At 41.9% G+C, this 21,256-nt stretch overlaps 1 protein-coding gene across 6 annotated transcripts in view; it reads left to right on the forward strand.

Annotated features, from left to right (window-relative positions):
- The first annotated feature begins 422 nt into the window (after nucleotides 1-422).
- LOC135263316 (HMG box transcription factor BBX) overlaps nucleotides 423-21,256 on the forward strand; it is a 40,485-nt gene continuing 19,651 nt past the window's right edge. The window contains exons 1-4 of one of the 6 annotated variants that reach the window (XM_064351200.1): nucleotides 423-478; nucleotides 2,936-3,020; nucleotides 15,118-15,286; nucleotides 17,286-17,543. In XM_064351200.1, the coding sequence (XP_064207270.1) occupies nucleotides 15,128-15,286; nucleotides 17,286-17,543 (417 nt within the window). In that variant the 5' untranslated portion in view covers nucleotides 423-478; nucleotides 2,936-3,020; nucleotides 15,118-15,127. The other 5 variants (XM_064351196.1, XM_064351199.1, XM_064351195.1 and 2 more) reach the window with 5 other exon arrangements.

The following is a 21,256-nucleotide window of genomic DNA, read 5'->3' on the forward strand; positions in this document are numbered from 1 at the left end:
CAATGAAGCTTTAAACGTTAAAATCGAATAACAGCCACACATGGTGACAGTTTAACAACTCAAATTATTGTAATGGCAGCTAGGCAGCAGTTAACTTTGAACATTTTTTTCTGGGGATGGCGGTCATTTGGAAGAGGAAAAACAGTATTCTGTGCAACACAACGTTACAGGACGTGAAACGGTGGGAGGGAGAAAAAGTCCATCAAAATTGTTCAGTCCACAGAGATTTGCGTGAGACGAACGCTCCCACCTCCCCAAACGTAACGTATATGAAATGTATTTGTTTTCTATAACGCCACTAATGACTTGGGCTACTTGATATGACTTAACCTGAACTGTTACTGTAAATATCGGCTTTTATGATATCCGTTGCCGCTGTTTCTTTCTCTCGTGACCGTAGGTTGTTGCAGTGTCGCGGAGACGCAGTGGCTTTGACCGATGTTGCCTCCATTACATTGTCCTCTTCGTAATTAGTTGGGTGAGCATTTTACTTCCCCTACCTGGTCTGTTGTGCAGTGTAAGTGTAAGCTTCATGTCCAGAACATTATGAAAATGTTATATTAATCTCTATGTCTTTTAGCGGTGCTCAGTTGTTATAAGCTCGCTGTGTGGCTGGAGCTGGCTGTCCCTCATGCAAGCATCCAATCGCTATCAGCCTTGAATGAAAAAATATATATTTTCGCTCCGTGCACGAACAGTACTGTATGTTGCAAAAACTGAGAGAAATACTGGGCGAGGGTGAGAGAGGTGGACAACGGCTCCTTGGAGTAGGCTACCACGCTTTACTTTCCAAATAATTTCACTGGGTGGCCTGTCGCGGGTAAGTGCTTGCATACTGATACTGTTACACTTCATTTTCCAAGCACTTCTCCAATCCTTTACTAACACAACACCCAGGAAGCTATATTAAGTAGTCACACACGACAAACAGAGATAGAGGCTCACTTGGGCAAACGTAATCATCAGTCTCTCTCCCTCTTTCCCGGTGACACTTCAAGAGTGACTTCCCCCCACCCCCCAAAAAATCATCGCAAAAGTTAGCAAAGATGCGTGTCTTGTAAGGCCAGAATCAGAATGATGTTCCACGAGTAGGCCAGTAAATACTAAGCAGTGAACATCCACATTGAGAATTCTGCTACAGAAGACGAGAGAGAGAGAGAGCTAGAGGGAGAGAGAGAAAAAACACTTGAGCGAACGGGGGGAGGGCAAGGAAAAAACAAGCCGAGAAAATTGTTCGAGGAAAACGAAAGTACAGTCATCAATTTTCAATTGAACAAGTCTGTTATTTCGACAGTTAAACATCACATTTTATAGTTAGTTTGGCGAGTTCTGGCAGCGGCGTTGCGCTCAACGCAGAAGGTTGCATTTGTCTGGCAAAATAAGTGTTCGGAGTCCGTCGCTTGTATTTGTGTTATTGTACTAGCACACCAGTGCAGAACTGTTATGAGGTGTCAATAAGTTTAAAGGTGGACTGAGGCTGGAATGCAAAGGCCCTGGCATTTGAGCCGGGGTTCGGAGGTAAGTTTTCGTGTTTATGAGCCGTCATGACAGAAAACTTGCAGGTATTTTATGCTTCAGTAAGATCCGAGTGCCGTTTTATCGAGACCACTCAGTCATCTATTGCGAAAATTGTGCCAGTTTGTTGCACCGTGCTGACAGCGACAGAGTGCAGCTTTTCGTTTTTCGTAAATTATTTATCGCATATAATCACATTGAACTAATATACATCGTCATTAGTAAATACATTCCCTTCATCAAACCATGGCAAACATCTTTAGTTAGTGTTTTGTAACTGACGATGCAAAACCTGGAGACAATATGTAGCTACGACATAGCCCAGTCAGAAGCTGTTCGTTTTCCTCTCTCAGGATTGGTATGGGCACTTCCCCCATCGAATGCACGACTATTTTCAATCGGAACAAATAGAAACACACTCTGATCAGCTAAAAATGGTCACATTAGTAAAAGTTCTGTTACAAAAGTGAGGTGATGTCTGTTACAAAGTGGCCCAGGGGCTTTTGAAACCATTGCATGTTCTGCTAATGACACGTTCAGTGAGCTACAGCAACTCGCATCAGGAGGCTGGCTAGCTAGCTGGCTAGCTACTTTTATACCGTCTAACAGATCGGAAACGGAGATCAGGCCAAATGAACGGATTTTTGCACATATCTGGACCGATAACCCCAAGTTTAATTAACGAAAGAGGACAATTTGTCATTAGGAGAAATATTTTAGAACGATTGCATTTGCTGAGTTTGACAGGAGTGAGATTTATACTTCAGTTTCCTCAAAGCAAGATGGACTCTCGTTCGCTTGTCTGTCTTGTCAGACCCTAGATCGACATTTTGCACTGAGATGCGAATTTGAACTGGATCCGACTGAGATTATTAGGACAGATTAAGTCAATAATCATTCGTTGGGGAGGAACATTTGTTTCGGGGCAGGACATTTGTAAGATATTGTTTCATTTTCCACTTCTCTACATCGTGAAAAAGAGCACCTCCGGTTTGCAGGCAGCACTAGTACGGTCTTACCTGAAAACTGCTTCAACGTTGCAATTACTCTACATCCAACCGATTGAACTGTACCTGGAATTGTTTTTTTGCCTAACATAAATGCATCGTAAGGATTTATACTCAGCAAAAGATCAGGTAGCTTTCGAAGAATGTCGATGGATTGTTTGGATTTTGAATGCACAACTTTACGCCTGAACTACGAAAAATAATGTGCCACCATAGTTTGTTGGTCGACTACCGCACGTTTGCCTCACACATGTTACAAAGTTAAGGCGACATTGTAAACGGTCTGTTGTGAGCCCGATATGTAGCGGATTTATAAAATGGTCGAATGCTAACACCGATGGTAGTTTGGTGCAGTGACTGAGAATAGAAGATGTGTCTCTTGACTAAGGACACAGTGTTTTTGTATTTTATAGGTCATCATCTTCATCGCATGACAAAGCCGGACTGACAGATTCATCTTCATCTTTCAGATACAGTCTTTCCATTTTCTGTGCCTAAGTAAGTACGCTTGCAGTTCATTTAACATTTGTGTTTTATTTTGTTTCTATTCATCCGTTTTTAATCTGATCACATACAAAAATATTACTATGATAAATGCCACTGTACTCGGCAGTAAATAACTGCGCAGAAATACCACTTATTGATTACTTAGGTGTGTGGTGTTAAAACACGTATTAACCCATGAACGCTAAATAAGCGAACCCCTTCGGTTTGGAATTCATTTCAGTTTAAGATTTCAAAAATCACATGCTACAGTGGATAACTTGTGATTGTTCGTGCATCAATGACGTTAGAATTGTATGTAAAAGAAATTATGCTGTTGTCACTGGAATGTCTTGTGCAATTAATGTGGATGTACTGATCTGGGATGATTCCTCATTGCTATAGCTGTCTTGTAATATCAGACGTCAGTGTTTCTGGGCTTATTCATATTTCAGATTGACAACTTTTCACTTGAACTACGGAATTAATATATAGCCATAATTTTTTGTTGGAATACAACATGCATGGAATGGACTATATACTGTACTAGCACATCTCCATGTATAAATGTTAAATTGCATTGGAAAATGGCACGTTTGGAATGGCATTAAGATATCCAGTCAGTGGTTGTTATATTGTAAAGTCTGAATTTTAGCTGCTTAATGTTTTTTTTTTTTTTTTGATGGAAATCTGAAAATATTTCCACTGTTTCTATTCATTATTTTATTGTTCTGCCGTTTCAATGCACAAAATGAAATGGTGATTGTTTAATACCAGATAATATAGATGAATAGTGATTACTTTCCAAGTTCCAAGTCTTTGCTGGGGTAAGATTTGTACCAGTAGGCACTTGCTGAGTGATGCAATGGCCAGACAATTTGGAAACATCATCAGCCTCTAATACAGGCAATACGATTTTGGAGTTAATGTCTAATGTTTGCAAGAGCTCCATCTAAAATAGTTTTTGTTGGTAGGTGGCATTAGTGCTCTCTGACTAGCATAGGTCAAAAACAAACTAGCATAGGCCAGTTTTGGCTTGGGATGTAGGCCTATTCCGAAGTGGCATCACAACCAATACGGAATTGTAGTCTGCATCTAATGCATAATCACTAATTGAAACCATTTCTCTGCTACTTGTGAGTCCCATGTTGTATGACACTTTAGGAAAAGCTTAGCATTTAAATTGTATTTAAAAGTGGGTCTCTTTTCATAGTTTTTACTGTACAGGCAGGTTTAACATCAAATGTGACTGTTTTAATTAGTTTTGCATACAAATCAATGTCCCACTGTATTTCAGTATGTGTATGTTACAGTTGACCTACACTCTTAAGGGGGTTCATCCAGGAGATGTTATGCTATATGTGTTTGCACTTTTGGTGATTATTTTTCCATTAGTGACTGATCATTCTTTGAATGCACCAGGGTTGAGATCAATGACACAGGTTTGGTGGGCTTTTTAGGGATATCTCTGAACCATTGCAGTTTCACCCCAGGAAGAACAGAATAGAAGACTGGCTCTGTGATGAAATGTGAGGTTATCTATTTGGGTGGCATACCTGTACACCTGTGACTGCTTCAAACTATGGAAATCAGTGAACTTCAAACATGAGCTGCCAAAAAATCCAATACTATCCCATCTCTGTTTGTCATCTTTCAGATGCAGTGTTTGTTTACCTACAGTACTTCTGTCTTAAAATTCTTTATTAGTTGTGCATGAGAGCATCCGCTAATTGAATGATTTAATCCCCAATTGTTTTTTTTCACTGTTTTACAAGGGACTACATGCAGGTCTTAGAACAGAAGAATGACTGTCATCAAAGTAATAATTTTAAAGTTATCTTTAAAAAAAACTTGTATTTTATGAGCATTCTGCAATCATAAATTATGGTCTGATCCTCTCAAACGTTATGCTGTTTGGTTATCGCTGAGATCTGTATGGTATTCTGATCTGGGGTGAGTCACACCCTTTGGAAGTTTTATAAAGTTGTTACTAGGGATAATGTGTTGAATCAGTTTGGGCTTTGCATCATGTGTCATTATATCAAAATGATTACTGTCAAAGGAATATGTGTCAAACAGAGTTTGCTCTGCGCTGTTCTGCCTCCTTAAATTGGGGCTCCTTTCTTGAATATTAGATTTAGTCTGCAACTAGAGTTTTGGGCCAGTTTGGAATGGAGTCAGTACAGTCATTATAATGGTGATGATAAGTCCTTCAATGGGCTCCACCGTTGATGGCACCTGTTAGCTGAGACAAATAGCTGAGTAGCTGCAGTTCAGACTTTTCTTATAGCTGGTGAAAGGAAATTGGACAGTGTGTAATTTTTTTGCCTCAGTGGGGCCTAATAACAGAGGTTAGTTTATGTGGGTTTGATGCATCAGTTTAATCATTCATTGTGCTTAAATGCACGGTGGAAAATTTAATGCATGCATATTCATGTACAATTGTGTAATTTATGTAGACTTTCAGAAGACTGGCAAATTTGGCACTTTAAAATGGTCTTTTCTCTGCAAGATACATGTTCTGGTAATGTTTCTTACTTTCTCTTTGAGTGTGATGTGTTCAATACGTGTCCTTCTTTACTGCAGTAACTTTTGATACATTTTGGATATTTGCATAATTGGAGGGATGCACAGAGGAGGTGACTTGTGTTTATATGTGTGTTGGGATGGCTGGGGTGGGAAAAAGAGAAAGTAGAGAGTAGCTGTTTAAATAACTTCATAAAACTGGTCATTGAAGCTGCAAAGGCTGTCATATTACTTTGGTGTTTCTTTCCATAGTTCTATTCCCTCTTTGGGTGCTCATTAGGTGGACTCCTTATTTGGGCCAATAGCTGCCCTGAACAATGACTGCTAGTGGTTTGTGGTGTGGTAACTGAAGCCAGTCCCATAAATGTTATGCTCATAAGAGACTCTGAAAGCGGTGAAGATCTGATCAGTTTTTGTTTTGCTTACCTTAGAAAAGAATAGGGGTATCATCACAGTTAGACTGTGATTCTCTTTTTAAATCTTCAACCTGAGGTTCTTCCATTGCAAGATACCAGCATTTTATACATTGCCAAAATTGCTGACATAGCTCTTCAGCAGATTCCATTTTTCCCCCAATTTTATTAATGTTATGTGCATATCATGGAATATTTCCTGAACGTTGAATTGGCAGGTGCTAACATGTTACTCTGAAGTGAATGTTTTTGCACACCTGTTGATTTAGCGTGCCAGTTTATTTTTGATGTGCCAAATTTTAAATGGGATATTTGATAATCTTTAGCAGATGTGATATACCCATATTAGGTATAGGCTTGTATTCATCCCTTCTTGCAGTGCTATTTTTTTTTTCTTCAAGCAACAAGTTGCTGTTATTAACACAAAGTGTCTCAATAAGGGAGAAGTTGGAAAAACACTTGTCTGTTTTAAAAACTGCAATAACATTAAGAACAAACTGCAGTGTGTAAGGGTGAAATTCTCCCATGAATGTATTTCTGTGAACAAGATACCTGTCCATTATATTTATGATCATTCTAAACCTCATAACAATAGGCCACAACTATGGCACACCTGTACACACATGATTTTAAGAAAGCATGTCACATTGCTGACCAAACATTACATCACAATCTACAATAAAGCCTCCCATCCAAATCTATACTCTATACTGATACTTTGCAGTATTCGGGGGATTTTGTGTAAACAATGAATTGTGTAACTTTCTGGCAATAGGATTATTACTGTAGTGTAGATGATGTAGGTTTTGCACTACCCAATGAAATACCTTGCCTCAGGGTGCTCGGACAGGAAAAGTAGCATTTTGCGGGATAATTTTCTATAGTTGTGTCTGCTAATGCAATGGTGCTTTAAGCTTTGTAGGTGTAAACTACTATTTTATTTTTCACCCCCCAAAAATGATTGGGCACACAAGCTGAAGAACAATATTTTACAGTAAGCTCACAGTTTCAAAATTTGAATATTATTATATTGTCTATAGATTCAGAAAAGTTTTTTTTTAAACAAACATTGTCAATTTGTAGGTAATCAACTTGTGTAACAAGGTTTTTTATGAGTTTTGTTAATATGTGAAATATGCTGGAATAGAACCTTTTTTCAGGTAATCAATACGGCATTGTTCCTGGAGAATGTGAACAACTAGGCCATCATTTTAAAGCCTGGAACACTGTCTGCTTATCCACCGTTCCATTACTATCATATGCAAAATAGCCAATAGCATAGATTTGCTGGCTGAAGACATTGAGAGATCAGCACAACCCATAGCATTTAATATTACAGCTAACCACATGGCCCTGAAGTGATCTCTTTGCGCTCAATGCGATGAAATTTGGAAAAGTAATTGAGCCCTTTTATCTCAGTTGCTCAATTGCTGCAGAAAACATTCAGCTTCAAAAATCGGTTCATGAATGTACGGGTTTTAAGTCACTCTGAATGAGTGCGTGTGCTTTGTAAATGAGTAATATAGTAAGACGTACAAGTATACTCAGTCAGCGTGCATTGGAAAGGATCATAGCCTGTTAATCAGAAGTGCTCTCAGTCATTTTGTATTGGGGAAGAAGTACAGCTTGAACTAATGTAAACACCCAGCATTTTGTTATTCCTTGATATCCAGCAGCTCCAGCTCTTTAATGAACACCCATATCATTTATTATAATTTTTTAAAATTATTTAAAAATATTTGTAAAAAATATTCTTTACCTTAAAAGATGAAGGTAAAGAGGAGAGGGGTACAGATGGAGATGAGATCACAGTACAGGAAGTGTCACAGCTGGAAACCAAACCCCTGACCACACTGGGGGAATCATGTATGGGCTTGAGAGGAGGCTGCCCTGCAGACTGTGCCACAGCCTCCCTAAACACCCGGATAAACGCGGAACAGGCCTTTACTGTGTGATCACGATACGCGGTGGAAACATTATCCACACTGGCAACCATAGGGGCGGGTCTTGTAGAGCCATTCTCGCACTGACAGCATGTAGTATGGATGTGCCTGGGGTTCAGTCTTAAAGATAAAGAATAATTGTCCGTCTTAAAGGGACAATTCTCTGATGTTATGATCCTTGTGAGGAGCCGACAGTGTTTAAAAGGTGAGCAAAATGCCTTTTAAAATGATGAGTTTTATCAGCATAAAAGGCACAGTTGACATTTGTATTGGGAACGTGAATGGCTGTGGTGTCTGTGAATTTAGACATTTGATGTTTGCATGGTGTGTTGTATGTATTTATGCATGTGGCCTCCCACTTGTGTCAGGAGTCCATGCAGAAGTTGAGGCAATTTAGATTTCCGCATTGGTTTCAGGTTTTGACTGGTCAATTTGGTGTTTTGTTTGATTCTTAAAATCACGTTGACAGGCACTAATAGTTTCTCTGGAATAATTAGAATTCATGTTGAGGCATTTACCCTAGACGTAAACACTGGGGCACGCCAGGTCCTGCACTGTCTGTCAGTCACCATCGCTGTTGCCATGGAAGACTGAAAGTGTCCCACAGTTGAAAATTAAAGTTGGGGGTGGACACAGTGAGTGAACTGAGTCTACAAAAGTGAACAGACGGCCTTAAAGCATTTTGTTGCATCCCAGATACTGAGCAAACGAGGCAAGATCCATCTTAAGCACACTCAGTTTTGTGGAAGCAGAAGATGTAACTTTCAAATACCAATACAGACGAGAGAAATCCACAAGATTTACACATCATATGCTTAAAAATGTATGAGATTATTTTTATTTACTTTTAGCTAATCCTCTGCTTTGCTTCCATTACAGCAGTGGAAAATGCTTAAAATTTATTGTGATACAATTCACTTTTAATTCAGTCAAAATACATTTCTGTTCCATTACACTTACATACAGAAAATATACTAATTCTTGCCACTTTCAGATATGGAAATATAAAGGTATTAAATACTGCCGTGAAATACATCATAGTAAGATAAAGGTGGGTGACAAATTAAAGGAAAAACGTGAATAAATGAGTGGGGAACATAAAGGACGCAGATGCATCCATACAGGTGTACTGGATGATACACTCACGCAATTAACATCCTATCATGCTCTGTGGCATGTATAAGAATGCTGAGCAGGCGCAGTTGACCTCGATTTTGGATCAAGATGGCAAGAGGAAAAGATATAAGTGACTTTGAAAGAGGGTTACCATATTCTCGACAAGTGGGCAAGTGCATGTGTGGCGTACACCAAGAGAATAGTACTGGCCTGAATTCTTGACCCCTACATTGAGGTGGTCCGGTGACTCTTATGCTGTGGGGGGCATTTTCCTGGCATGGTTTGGGTCCACTCGTCCCCTTTGAGGGAAGGGTCACTGCAAAACAATACCAAGTTACTTTATGTGATCGCATTTATCCTAGGATAAAACATTTCTATCCTGATGGGAGTGGATGACAATGTCCCCATCCATAGGGCAGGAGGGCTCATTGAATGGTTTGATGAGTATGAAAATGATGTGATTCGTCTGCTGTGGCCTTTGCAGTCACCAAATCTCAACCTAAATGAACACCTTTGGGAGATTTTGGACTGATGTGTTAGACAGCACTCTCCACCACTATCATCAGAACACCAAATGAGAGAATATCTTTTGGAAGAATGATGTTCCATTCATCCCGAGACTTGTAGAATCTATGCCATGGCGCACTGAAGCTGTTCTGGCGGCTCATGGTGAACCAAGACACTTTATGTTGGTTTTTCCTTTAATTTGTCACTCGTCTGTATATACTGTATGCAATATATTACATTGCTAAGTTGTTAATTTGGGCCTGGTTCAACTAACAAAATGCTATCCCAGGCATTGAGTATTGACTCCAGAAATTACATTCAACATTACATTAGGTTAGATATGTTACAGGGTGCTTAACATATCTTGGATATTTTGGTTTTAAAAAACATCTTTCCAGTCTTATGTTAAATAAGGCAGAGATCAAATTGTGGAATTGTGAAAGTCTTTATCTCTTATTCCACAAGTGAGTCCTCTCAAGAACTGTATTTAGATGAAAATGCTTCGTATTGAATAATTGATATGGCTTAAGAGTATTGTGGCTCTGAGAATTTAGCAAACAAAGAATTGCTGTAGTTTCTATCTCATGGACAATAAACATTGTCATTACATTCCCCCATTTTGCATTGTTTCCATTCTGGAATTTTCCCTCAGTGTAAAAACAAAATTGGAAAGTCAGAATCACTTTTTAGTATTTTACAGCCCATGAAAATTGAGCACTGGTGTGATTTGAATATCCTGGAAATGTGTCCTTTGTGCCCATTTGCCTTAGAACTGAATTTTATCTTTGAAAATCGATTATCTGAATAATAACCTATATAATGATGATAAACTTTTAATATGTGCACAGACCTGGTATATTCTTTTCCTCTGGTATGTTTGCATGTTCTATATTTGTATATGATACTGGTTCTGGGAAGAAGTATTGGGATTGTGTATATTTAGTTAAAATAGCTCTTCTTTGAGTCTTTTGAGTGGAGAAAGTACTCCATGCAGATAACTGTTCAATGCTTAGCCCTGTGGTCGACTGATTTAAACTTGGCCTTGTAATCGACTGTTTGAGGCTTGGCCCTGTAGTTGACTGTTCGAAGCTCGACCCTTTAGTCAACTGTTTGACGCTTGGCTCTGTAGTCGACTGTTTGAATGCTTGGCTCTGTAGTCAACTGTTTGACGCTTGGCTCTGTAGTCGACTGTTTGAATGCTTGGCCCTGTTTGAGGCTTAGCTCTGTAGATGAATGTTCAGAGCTTGGCCCTGTAGTCGACTGGTTGAAGCTTGGCCCTGTGGTATATAATTTGTTTGAGGCTTAGCCCTGTAGTTGAACGTTCAAAGCTTGGCCCTGTAGTCCATTTGTCGAAGCTTGGCCCCGCAGTCTACTTTTTCTTCAAGGCTTGGCCCTGTAGGTCTCTGTTTAAGGCTTGGCCCTGTAGTTGACTGGTTGAAGCTTGGCCCTGCAGTCGATTGGTTGAAGCTTAACCCTGCAGTCGATTGGTTGAAGCTTGGCCCTGCAGTTAATTGGTTGAAGCTTAACCCTGCAGTCGATCGGTGGAAGCTTGGCCCTGCAGTTAATTGGTTGAAGCTTAACCCTGCAGTCGATTGGTTGAAGCTTGGCCCTGCAGTCTTCTGTTCGAGGCTTGGCCTCAGCTGTGTCATAAGCCAGCGATTACTGTGGAATCCACAACCGCAAGACACTGTAGGTCTCATCCTACAGAGGATCAGCTTGTGCTCATAAGGTTCACTCTTCTTTAATATCTCCTGATAATACTGTAGCAAAACGTGTTTGTATGAGAGCTCTATCTCTCTTATTTTAGTGTGGCCTTTAAGTTGAGAAATAGTCATTAGGAGTACTTAGTAGGTGGGTGCAGATAGCTCAGTGGTGAATAGACAGGCAAAATCTGCAGTTGTGAAATGGGTAAAAAAGAAAAATCAGTAGATCATTTTTTTTTCTTCAAAAAACTTTACACTGACAATGCTTTGTTGGATTGGAAACTGAATGTTTGGTCTTTGAATGCCGTTCCAAAACGATTATTTTTATGTGCATGGCTGGACATTGGCATTACCCTTTGTTGGTTTCAACCTCCTCTTTTGTTTAAAGAGAGCAGTATTCCATTTTAAGAAATCCCTTTCTGATAATGAAGTCCAGGGCTGTCTTTTTAAAAACGTATTTAACACTTGGGACCATGGACTGCTGGAATTGTGTGCATGTGCACTGCACAGATTTGGGCTAGCAGCTAGAGGGCAGCAGAGAGTTATACATGAGAGAGGTGAGTGTGGTACTCCTATATAGCTGGTGTTTTTAAAAAGTCTGGTTTTTCCTCTCAGCATAGGAATAGATCTTCTATAGATGCATTTCTTCTACAGCACTCACTGCAGTAATGGAAAACAGTGTTAAAGAGCTTAATGTTCGCTGGGTGTGGGAGAAACCCGGTGACTGTTCCTGGAGGTATTTGGGAGGAGGTCTATGTATGGGGTGGGTTTGATTCCTGAAGACCATTATGTGGGGACCAGGAAACCACATAAAACAGCTTAATATGATCATGGCTGCACGCTCAGGTGAATCCCCCAAAGACATAAGTGAAAAATGCTTGCTTGGTACGCAAGTGTATTGTGTTTGTTGGCCACTGAGTAGGGGAGGCGACTGAGGGTTAACCTGAAGGTCACCAGTTTCACATGGCGTCCTCTGTGCTGATGCAGAAACAATGCGGAGGCAGGGAACTGGCACGACGTCTTCCTGTGGGTGGAACTGTGCCTGAGTGGCTGTGATCAAGAGACACGATCGCGCCTCTTTCAAGTGATTTTGGGGGGTGAAGAAGGTAATGTCCCAAGGGCTCTTAAGCATGAAAAATACATTATGTATCATGTGTTACTGAGTGCTCAAGGGACTGTGGTTTACTTAGGAATTCTGGGGTTTTTTATTTTTGAGTGTTATTATTTCTAATGACTGTAGCATAAGATAATATTTAGGCTTTGAACCTGTAATGTTGAAGATGGACTAGGTCCCACTTCCTTTTAGTGATGTGCATTTCCTTTTGAGTGAATTAGATTGAGTGAATTGATATTTGGTGTGGTCTTCATTTCAAGCGATAGCTTTCGATGAGAATGCAGAATCTGTGTATTGTCAGACCCCACTGGAAACACAATTTTTCATTTTTCGTAGATTTAATATTTTTCACGTTTAATATTAAGGCCTATTTGGGTTTTAAGGGCTCTGAGATCCGCTTGGAGGAGGCATTTAATGTGTTGGCATGAAGTTTCCAGTTTGTGTGCGATTCCCCTTCGCCCCTCACACTGTGCTGAACTGGCCTGCTGCTGCTCCTCTATTTTAACCATTGCTCTTCCTGAAAAGGCTGATGTGGTGAAACGCACATGAAAGATTGATCCTGTAAATGCTTCAGTTTTAAGGTGTGGAAATTGAAATCAAATGAATTTCTCTATATGGGGCGATTTCTCTATAAAGCAACACTTTATCTATGAAGTTTTATGATGTGTCAGCAAAATTTAAAGAAATTGCACAAAATGTGTGTGTGTGTGTGTGTGTGTATGGAGAGAGATACGGTCTTAAGGTATACAAATACCCCAATTTGCAATAAAATTTTGAATCCATGTCCCGCACCCTGACACCGCACTGGGAAATGGAATTAACAGGCCAGGGAAGCGGGAAGTGGGAAGCGGGAAGCAGGAAGCTCTGCGTTTTTTTTTTTTCTTTTCTTTTTCTACGAGGTAATGAGATGTGAATTTGTCCTGGGCTAGTGCTGTGCGTGAGAGCAGCAGGCTCTGCTTCACTCCGGCTTATTTAACTGGAATAAACGGCGCGCTGCCTGCCATTGTGGCAGGTAATTATGTAACAGTGGGATGCACAGGGCTCCCATAACGCCCCGCGAAACTGCGCTCGTCCTCCAAGAGGCGCTCCGAGGATCCGTCCAGGCCATTCAGCATGACCAAGTGGAAATGTCAGCCTGCACATTCATTGTTTTTTTTATAGCCTTAATTACAGGGTTTATGTATTCCGTGTTGTATATTTCCGTGGAGCTTTCTTTGCTTTCTCATATGCGGTGCTGCACATAAACCTATGCATGTGTGGTACATTATGATAGTCTTTTCTGTTAAATTATTGTTTGACCAGTGCATCCCTGTTGCTTTTTTTATTTTTTATTTTTTAAGAGCTGAATTACGATGTCGTAAATTTCTTTGCCCATTTGGGGGATTGCTGAACTATCTCTGCTTTTAGTGACTCGGGCCTATTACTGGCCGTTAATCTTTGTAGCATGGTCATATTAATTAGCACGTTGACGCTAATGACAGCGCTTTGCTTTTTGTCGTGAGGGTGTGGGTCCCGCCCCTTGTTTCGCGGGTCATACAGGGCACTGTGGCCGTAATCGTGGGGCGGGATCGCGTGCCCCCCCCCCCCCCCGCCCCCCGTTACCTCTCGCCCCCGTGCTCTTGGCAGGCCGGGGGAACAGCGAGGGCCGCCCTGTCCTGTGCTCTCTGTCCCGCTGCCTCACACTGGCCTGTCACTTACAGGTGAACTCCACAGGGCGAGTAGGGCCGCGACGCTGAGGTGTTAATCATATAAGTCACTGCTGGAAGACGGAAACCAGCAGTGCTTTACTTTATTATCATTGTCCATGTAATCTTGTGGGCCAGTAAAGTAAAAAGAGGGGGATTTAGGAATTCACAACAGCAACAAACAACAACAAATAGCAACAGCAGAATGGAGGGATGTCATCAACATCAGCAGGCACCAATGTGTAGCGCCAACCTGGGTGATGCACGGCAGCCATTTTGTGCTTGAATTCACTACACTTTAAGGCGGAGAGGGGGAATTATTGAGCCAGTTAAACTTAAGGGACGATTAGGTGACCAGGCTGACAGCCAGTTTTGTGAATTTCTGCCCACTACACTTTGTGATAAGTGCCAGTTAGACTTTTAAAGACCACGGTTTGTCAAGTGCGTGGCTGAGCGAGTCATCTGAAAGTCTGTACACGAGGTCAAGTGCTGAACGCAGCGAGCAGGAGAGGCCGTGTAACCGACAGACCCCAGCCGCCGCCACAGCTGTGCTGTGAAGATCCAGGCTGCGGTGACGGGCAGGAGTGCGCGTTCCGTATTCGCAGCCTCCTCCTCGTCTGCCCTCTCTGGAGGGGGATTTCCTTGTGAGGCCGTGTGACTTTTGTGTGACTTCTGAGCTTTTTTTTGTCAGACCTCATAATGTGAATGTGAATGCGAAAGTGAATTTAGCAAGGAAGGAAGTAATCACGACATGTTATGTTTCAGTCAGTCTTTTTAAAACATTGAATGAGAAAAATTTCAATTTAAAAAAAGGAAATGCTTAAAGTAGGGGATATTTGGGTAAGGTTTTAAGGATTCCTTAAAATACAGGACTGTGATCGGGCAGTGGAAGTCTACTGTAAGATCAGATGTTTAAAGGGCATGTGCAAATCAGTCATTTCTTCCTGTGTGATCCAAGGCCTTATGGAAAGTGCCTCAGGGACTCCTAGAGAGACTCGGTGTGTACGGTTAGCTCCCCGTTTGCGCTGCCCCCTGTGGAGAGCTCCAGTGAAGAGCAGAATCTCCCCTCAGGCGTGGGATTGCCTGACCTGTTCTCTCCCTGCAGGGTCCGCACCATGAAGGCCGGGGGGCGGGGCAAGGATGCGCCCGTGGAGGGGGAGGTCAGCGGAAAGCGACCCAAACGCAAGTGCCTCCAGTGGCACCCCCTGCTGTCCAAGAAGGCCCTGGACTTTTCCGAGGAAGAGGAGGAGGAAGACGAGGAGGAGCTGGAGAAGGTGAGCGTACTGGCCCCGCCTTGACTGGCCTGGAAAGAAGCCCTCCTCTAAAGCTCTTTTGTGGCTTCAGGGGTTTGACCTCTCTGTTAAAATGCTTTTGTCTGGCGCATCGTTTGTTTTATTATTAGCCATGTGGTGTTGTGGTTTTAGAGCAGCTCTTGACAAAATGCAGAGCTGGGAAAATTTCTCATGCAGTTCAGGTATGGTGCCTTATCTAAGAACACATCAGTAGGTGCTGCTCTGTACATGTATATACGCTCACCGGCCACTTTATTAGGTACACCTTAGTACCGGGTTGGACCCCCTTTTGCCTTCAGAACTGCTTCAAGGTTTGACATGTGCATTCAGAGATGCTCTCCTGCATACCTCATTGTAACATGTGGTTTTTTGCGTTATTGTTGCCTTTCTATCAGCTCAAACCAGTCTGGCCATTCTCCTCTGACCTCTGCCATCAACAAGCCATTTTCGCCCAGAGAACTGCCGCTCACTGGATATTTTCTCTTTTTCGGACCATTCTCTGTAAAACCTAGAGATGGTTGTGCATGAAAATCCCAGCAGATCAGCAGTTTCTGAAATACTCAAACCAGCCTGTCTGGCACCAACAACCATGCCATGTTCAAAGTCACTTAATTCTCCTTTCTTCTCCATTCTGATGCTTGGTTTGAACTTCAGCAGATCATCTTGACCATGTCTACATGCCTAAATGCATTGAGTTGCTGCCACGTGATTGGCTGATTAAATATTTGCGTTAACGAGCAGTTGAACAGGTGTACCTAATAAAGTGGCCGGTGAGTGTATATCATGGCTTAAAATTCATTTTTGGCTTGAGGGGATTTATCCCCCTTATGAGCAACATTTGGGGGGTATTTGAGTGAGGGATGGGTGGTGGAAGAATGGATGGTGTAAAAGACATGACAGATTAAATTATGAAATATATTATATATATTTTTTCTCTTATTCCCATTTTACTTCATGTAGAAGTGTGAAAGTCAAAATAGCCTAACCCTTTCCCTTTCTTCATGAGCTGCCTTAAAACTATCAAAAGAACTTAAAACTGTTTGGGAAAACTGTGCAGGATAACTGAACATATTTTGTTTTAAAAAAGAGAAAACATAAATACAAATATCGAACAGTTTCACTTTGAACGTTTGATTGAACGAGTAACGTGAAGAATCAATTTAATGGGTTAGTGCTGTTGGCTTGCGCTAGCTCCATCATACAGTCTCATAGAATTCGATCAAAGGCTGACGCACTATCACTTGCTTCGTGTAAGTTCGGTCTACACTGCAGGGAAGTTAAAACCATCTACATACTAATATTTCTGTGAGAAATGTTTTGTTGAGCTCAAGTGCTCTCTGCTGTCTACATTCTAAAGCTCCATTTTGGCCCTTTCTTCCTGAAGTATGTAGTCTACGGTGGCAGGTGGCTTCAGTGTTTGTATAAATAACTCGTCATTTTTCCTCTCATTTTACAAAAGCAGCCGACACACTTGCAGACACTCATATACTTGGAAATGGCCTCTGCAGCCTAAAGAACAGCGCTCACAATAATTTTCAATTGCACAATTGTGCTATTAATGAAAACCAGTTTTAATCTTAAATGTGTCCGTGAGATTGTCCTGCTTTATATCAGGCATATACGGGATTCATAAAATATTTGTGCAATTCACACAGTCCCACGCTGAATTTTCAGCCCTGTGTATGTATGTATGTATGTACAGTATGTATGCATATATGTATGTATGTGTGTATATACTTTCAGTATATATAGTGTATGCATGAGCCTTTATTTTGTCTGTTAGTTTGTATGTGTTATTTTGAAGCACTTTAAACCTGTTGTCTGAAAAGTGCTCTACAATTAAAGATGTTATTAGAGGTAGTAGCAGTAGTATTATAAACAAGAATCCTCAGTAAGCTGTGATGGCCACCTTAGACCAGGGCACGGTTTGCGGCGTATCCGATGCATTGTGGGAGATAACTGATGCTCTTTGGCCCTCCAGGAGCCTCTGGTGTGCAGGGAGAGCGGGGCCCAGGAGGCGGAGTGCGGGGCCACTGAGGAGGAGGGGGAGGAGGAGGTGTCGGAACAGCGCGCCCGCCGCCCCATGAACGCCTTCCTGCTCTTCTGCAAGCGGCACCGCTCCCTGGTGCGGCAGGAGCACCCCCGGCTGGACAACCGCGGGGCCACGAAGATCCTGGCCGACTGGTGGGCCGTCCTGGAGCCCAAGGAGAAGCAGAAGTACACCGACATGGCCAAGGAGGTACGGCTGCCCTGCGCTAAAATTCCTCCTCACGCCCTAGATTTCCTGATCCTGGCTTTCGACCCTGGATTCATGATCTACTGGCCCTGGATTTTGACCTGAGATTTATGGTCTACTGATTTTAGATTTTATTGCTTTTATACCTTCTAATTTTTCTGTGGGAATTGTTGTATTTTTATCGCTCATCTGATCTATGCTATTTGTAAGATCGTCACAATTTGCATGTATTCTAAGTGTACAGTGATGCTGTCAGTACATTACATTACTGTAATTTAGCAGATGCTCTTATCTAGGGGCACTTCCAATGAAAGAGAATGTAAAGTGCATCCACCTGAGTTATGTGACAACAGCGCTAGACCTGGCAAAAAAACAAGTGCCCCATCAATTAAGCACTAAATGGAAGAAGACACGTGTCAGCCTAGAGCCATAATACATGATATGAGTGAAGCAACTTAATAACTAAATATGTAATGATGTACCATTCAGATGGCGGTACATACCCCATAGGTCCTTCCTTGATGGAAAACCTGAGATGGACTCCCTTGCCTTAGTTCGTCTTAGAATGGCACAGGCGGCCTCACTCGTTTCAGTGTCGACAGACTCTTAGACTCCTGCAAAAAAGCTTGCTTGTATAGCGCTGCTAGCAGCTAACTGAACAGCGCAGATGTCAAGGCATTCTTCTGCTCTGCTGCTCACTCAGCTGATTAATACGCGGCACTGCCATGGTAACTAAAATATCACAGCTATGCAAACACTGCCAGCTAATTAGCAAACAATTCAATCCAAAATTACACTAATTGGATCAAATCAAACACTACTGCAGCTACATGTTGAACAACTGCATAATGATATAATGGAGTAACACAAAGCATAAAATTGCTAAAGCAGTTGCTTAAAAACAGCTACAGTTGGAATATTAGACTGGCTAATAAAAAATGATCCTTATATTAATGTAGATTAACACCAAACAGCTTACTCCTTACCTGAAGAAGCACGCCAACAATAAACTTCTCTTTAACACTAACCTAATTCCAAACATTGGTCTGTAACAGGAAGTGGTTTCTAAATAGACTTTAAATTTAAGTGGACTGTGCTCTTATTTCAACCCTTTGGGCTGGAGGTGCATAGACTTCAGATCTTATGGCAATATACCAGAATCTTTTAGCCTCATCTTAACTAAACACTTTGATGATTGAGAGAGAAAAATGAAGTTCCTTTCTGAACATAGCAACTGGAAAGGAACTGACCTATATGTGCCCAGAGAAGTCTTCAGGGTGCAATCCACCCAAAAAATAATGAAGAGTCCCTCTCTTTTCTGTCATAGCTGTGAATCGATTATCTTGTCCTTGAACTGAGATATGTGTACGAGTGTGTCAGAGGTGGTTCCCTGTACAGCCTTTTACTTTATAGGATTATATAAACCGAACCTAATTCTTCTGAAAGGCTTTATAATAGCACACTGAATTGCACCCTTATGTTTCTGATGTAGGGTGGTTGAGCAGTACCACTATTTCATTTTCGAGAGTTCTTTTTATGACATAAATGACTCTTAAAAGTGAACGCCCTGCCTTTTAATTAAATGGCGGGCATATTTTATGTTATTTGGAGTGCCTTGTAATATGTACATGTGTCAGTGAATTAATTAGGCAATTTAGAAACCTTTTTTTTCTTGATCGTATAATTAATGTGTAGAGGTGCTTGTGGAGATAACCCATAGATGGTAATTTAGGGGTGATGGGGAGAGAGACGGTGACTGAATGGGTTGGGTTGTGGGTGGGGATGCTGCACAATGAAGCCGATTCAAATCCTCGACCCTTCAGCACCGCACCCGTTTCATGAATGGGCGCATGTTGTGAACCTCCGTTCTGTCTACGTTTCTGCTCTCAGTGCCAGTGCTCAGCCCTCATTGGCTGGGACATGGGCAGCTAAGAGCTGAGCTACCCAGCCTGTCTCCCCATTAATGCTTTGGTCTAGTCCGTTTCTCCATTAATGATCTGGTTCGGTCTGCCTACTCATTAACAATTTGGCCCAGTCTGTCTCCCCACTAACAATTTGGCCCAGTCTGTCTCCCCACTAACAATTTGGTCCAGTCTGCCTCCCCATTAACAATTTGGTCCAGTCTGTCTCTCCATTCACAATTTGGTCCAGTCTCTCTCCCCGTTTAAGATTTGGTCCGATTTGTCTCCCCACTAACGATTTGGTCCAGTCGGTCTCCCCATTTATGATTTGGTCCAGGTTGTCTCACCATTAACAATTCGGTCCAGTCTGTCTCCCCATTAGTGATTTGACTCACCGTGTTTCCCCACTGGCAGTGTTTTTCACGACTAGCAGTTTGACCTCCCCATTACTCCCCATAAAATAGCCTGTTTGTTTTCTCCCCATTATAAATTTTCCCTGTATACTCTCCATCCTGATTCACATGCAGGCCTGCTGTGTGTAGCCTCAGTTAGCCTCAGTTTGTTTCACCATTAGCGATTTGGCCCAGTTTATCTCCCCATTATGCGTCCCTGGGGAGCGAGCGGTGAAGACGGATCGTCTGTGCAGTGAGCCCCGGGCCCGGTTAGCGCACGCGGCTCTCCCGCCAGCGCCGCGGGAGCCCAGACAGACGCCCGTTTGTCAGGCCTGGCGCGAGCTCCAGCCGCGGATCTGAAACCGGCCGGCGAAGGTCGCTCTGACAGAGCGCCGTCTCTCCGGCGACACGGCGGCTCCGACCCCACGCGCGGTCTCCGCTCACGGGGAACGCGCTGGCGCCCGGCGCATCAAGGCCAGCCTGAAAAGAGCAGCGGCTCTCACACAGACACCGCCAGATGCGCCTTTTATTTCCGCGGTGTTCCGGAAGCCTCCGCTGCTCAGTTGAAGCCAGCGCCGTCTGCTTGTCGTCTGGAGCAGAGCCACACATCAAGAAATTACTGTGTAGATTCAGCATCACACACTTTAGTTTTGAAACACAAACATCTTTCCTTTTTTAGTGGGTATAAGCTATATCTATTTATTGCCAGAGTACAGACGTAGACGAAAACACTGCAAACGATGATCAGTTTGTTTAGACCAGTGATTCTCAAACTCGGTTCGGAGGCTTCCCTGTGTATGCTTGTTTTTGTTCCAACAACAATTGCAATTCCAGAATTTTAACGAGCTTAGTTTCTCTTAGGTGCTTTTCATGTTTTGACCGATTATTTACCCTCTTTAAGCCACATTATGTCAGAAGTAGGTATGCATCCGAATAAAAAATCCCACAATTACTTAAAAGAGGTAACATTTTTTAACTAATCAAATTAGACATGAATAGGCTCATAATTGGGTTGTTGAATATGTGCTTAAGTGCATTTTTTACCTTTAAAGTAGTAACAAAATGCAGGTTTGGCTCATTATCATTTTCTTTGTCTATAAATTCATTCCGAATGGTTTGTCATAGTGGTCACGTGTCTGTACTTTCACCCTTGAGGAGCCTACTGATTCACCTCAGTCTTTAATTTCATCAGTTAAAACTAATGAAATTAAAGATTAAAAAATAAAAAATTTAAATTCTGGAATTGCAATTGTGGTCAGAACAAAAACAAGCATACACAGGAGTGCCCCAGGACCAAATTTGAGGACCCCTGGAAATTTAGACAATTTTGATGACAAAATAAATTATTAAAAAGTGTGAGGCTAATCTCAATATAATTAAAATGCTTTTTTTGTTTTCATGTACTAAGCCTCTGTTGTGCTTC

The sequence above is a fragment of the Anguilla rostrata genome, chromosome 9, assembly GCF_018555375.3.
Source record: "Anguilla rostrata isolate EN2019 chromosome 9, ASM1855537v3, whole genome shotgun sequence".
Lineage (NCBI taxonomy): Eukaryota > Metazoa > Chordata > Actinopteri > Anguilliformes > Anguillidae > Anguilla > Anguilla rostrata.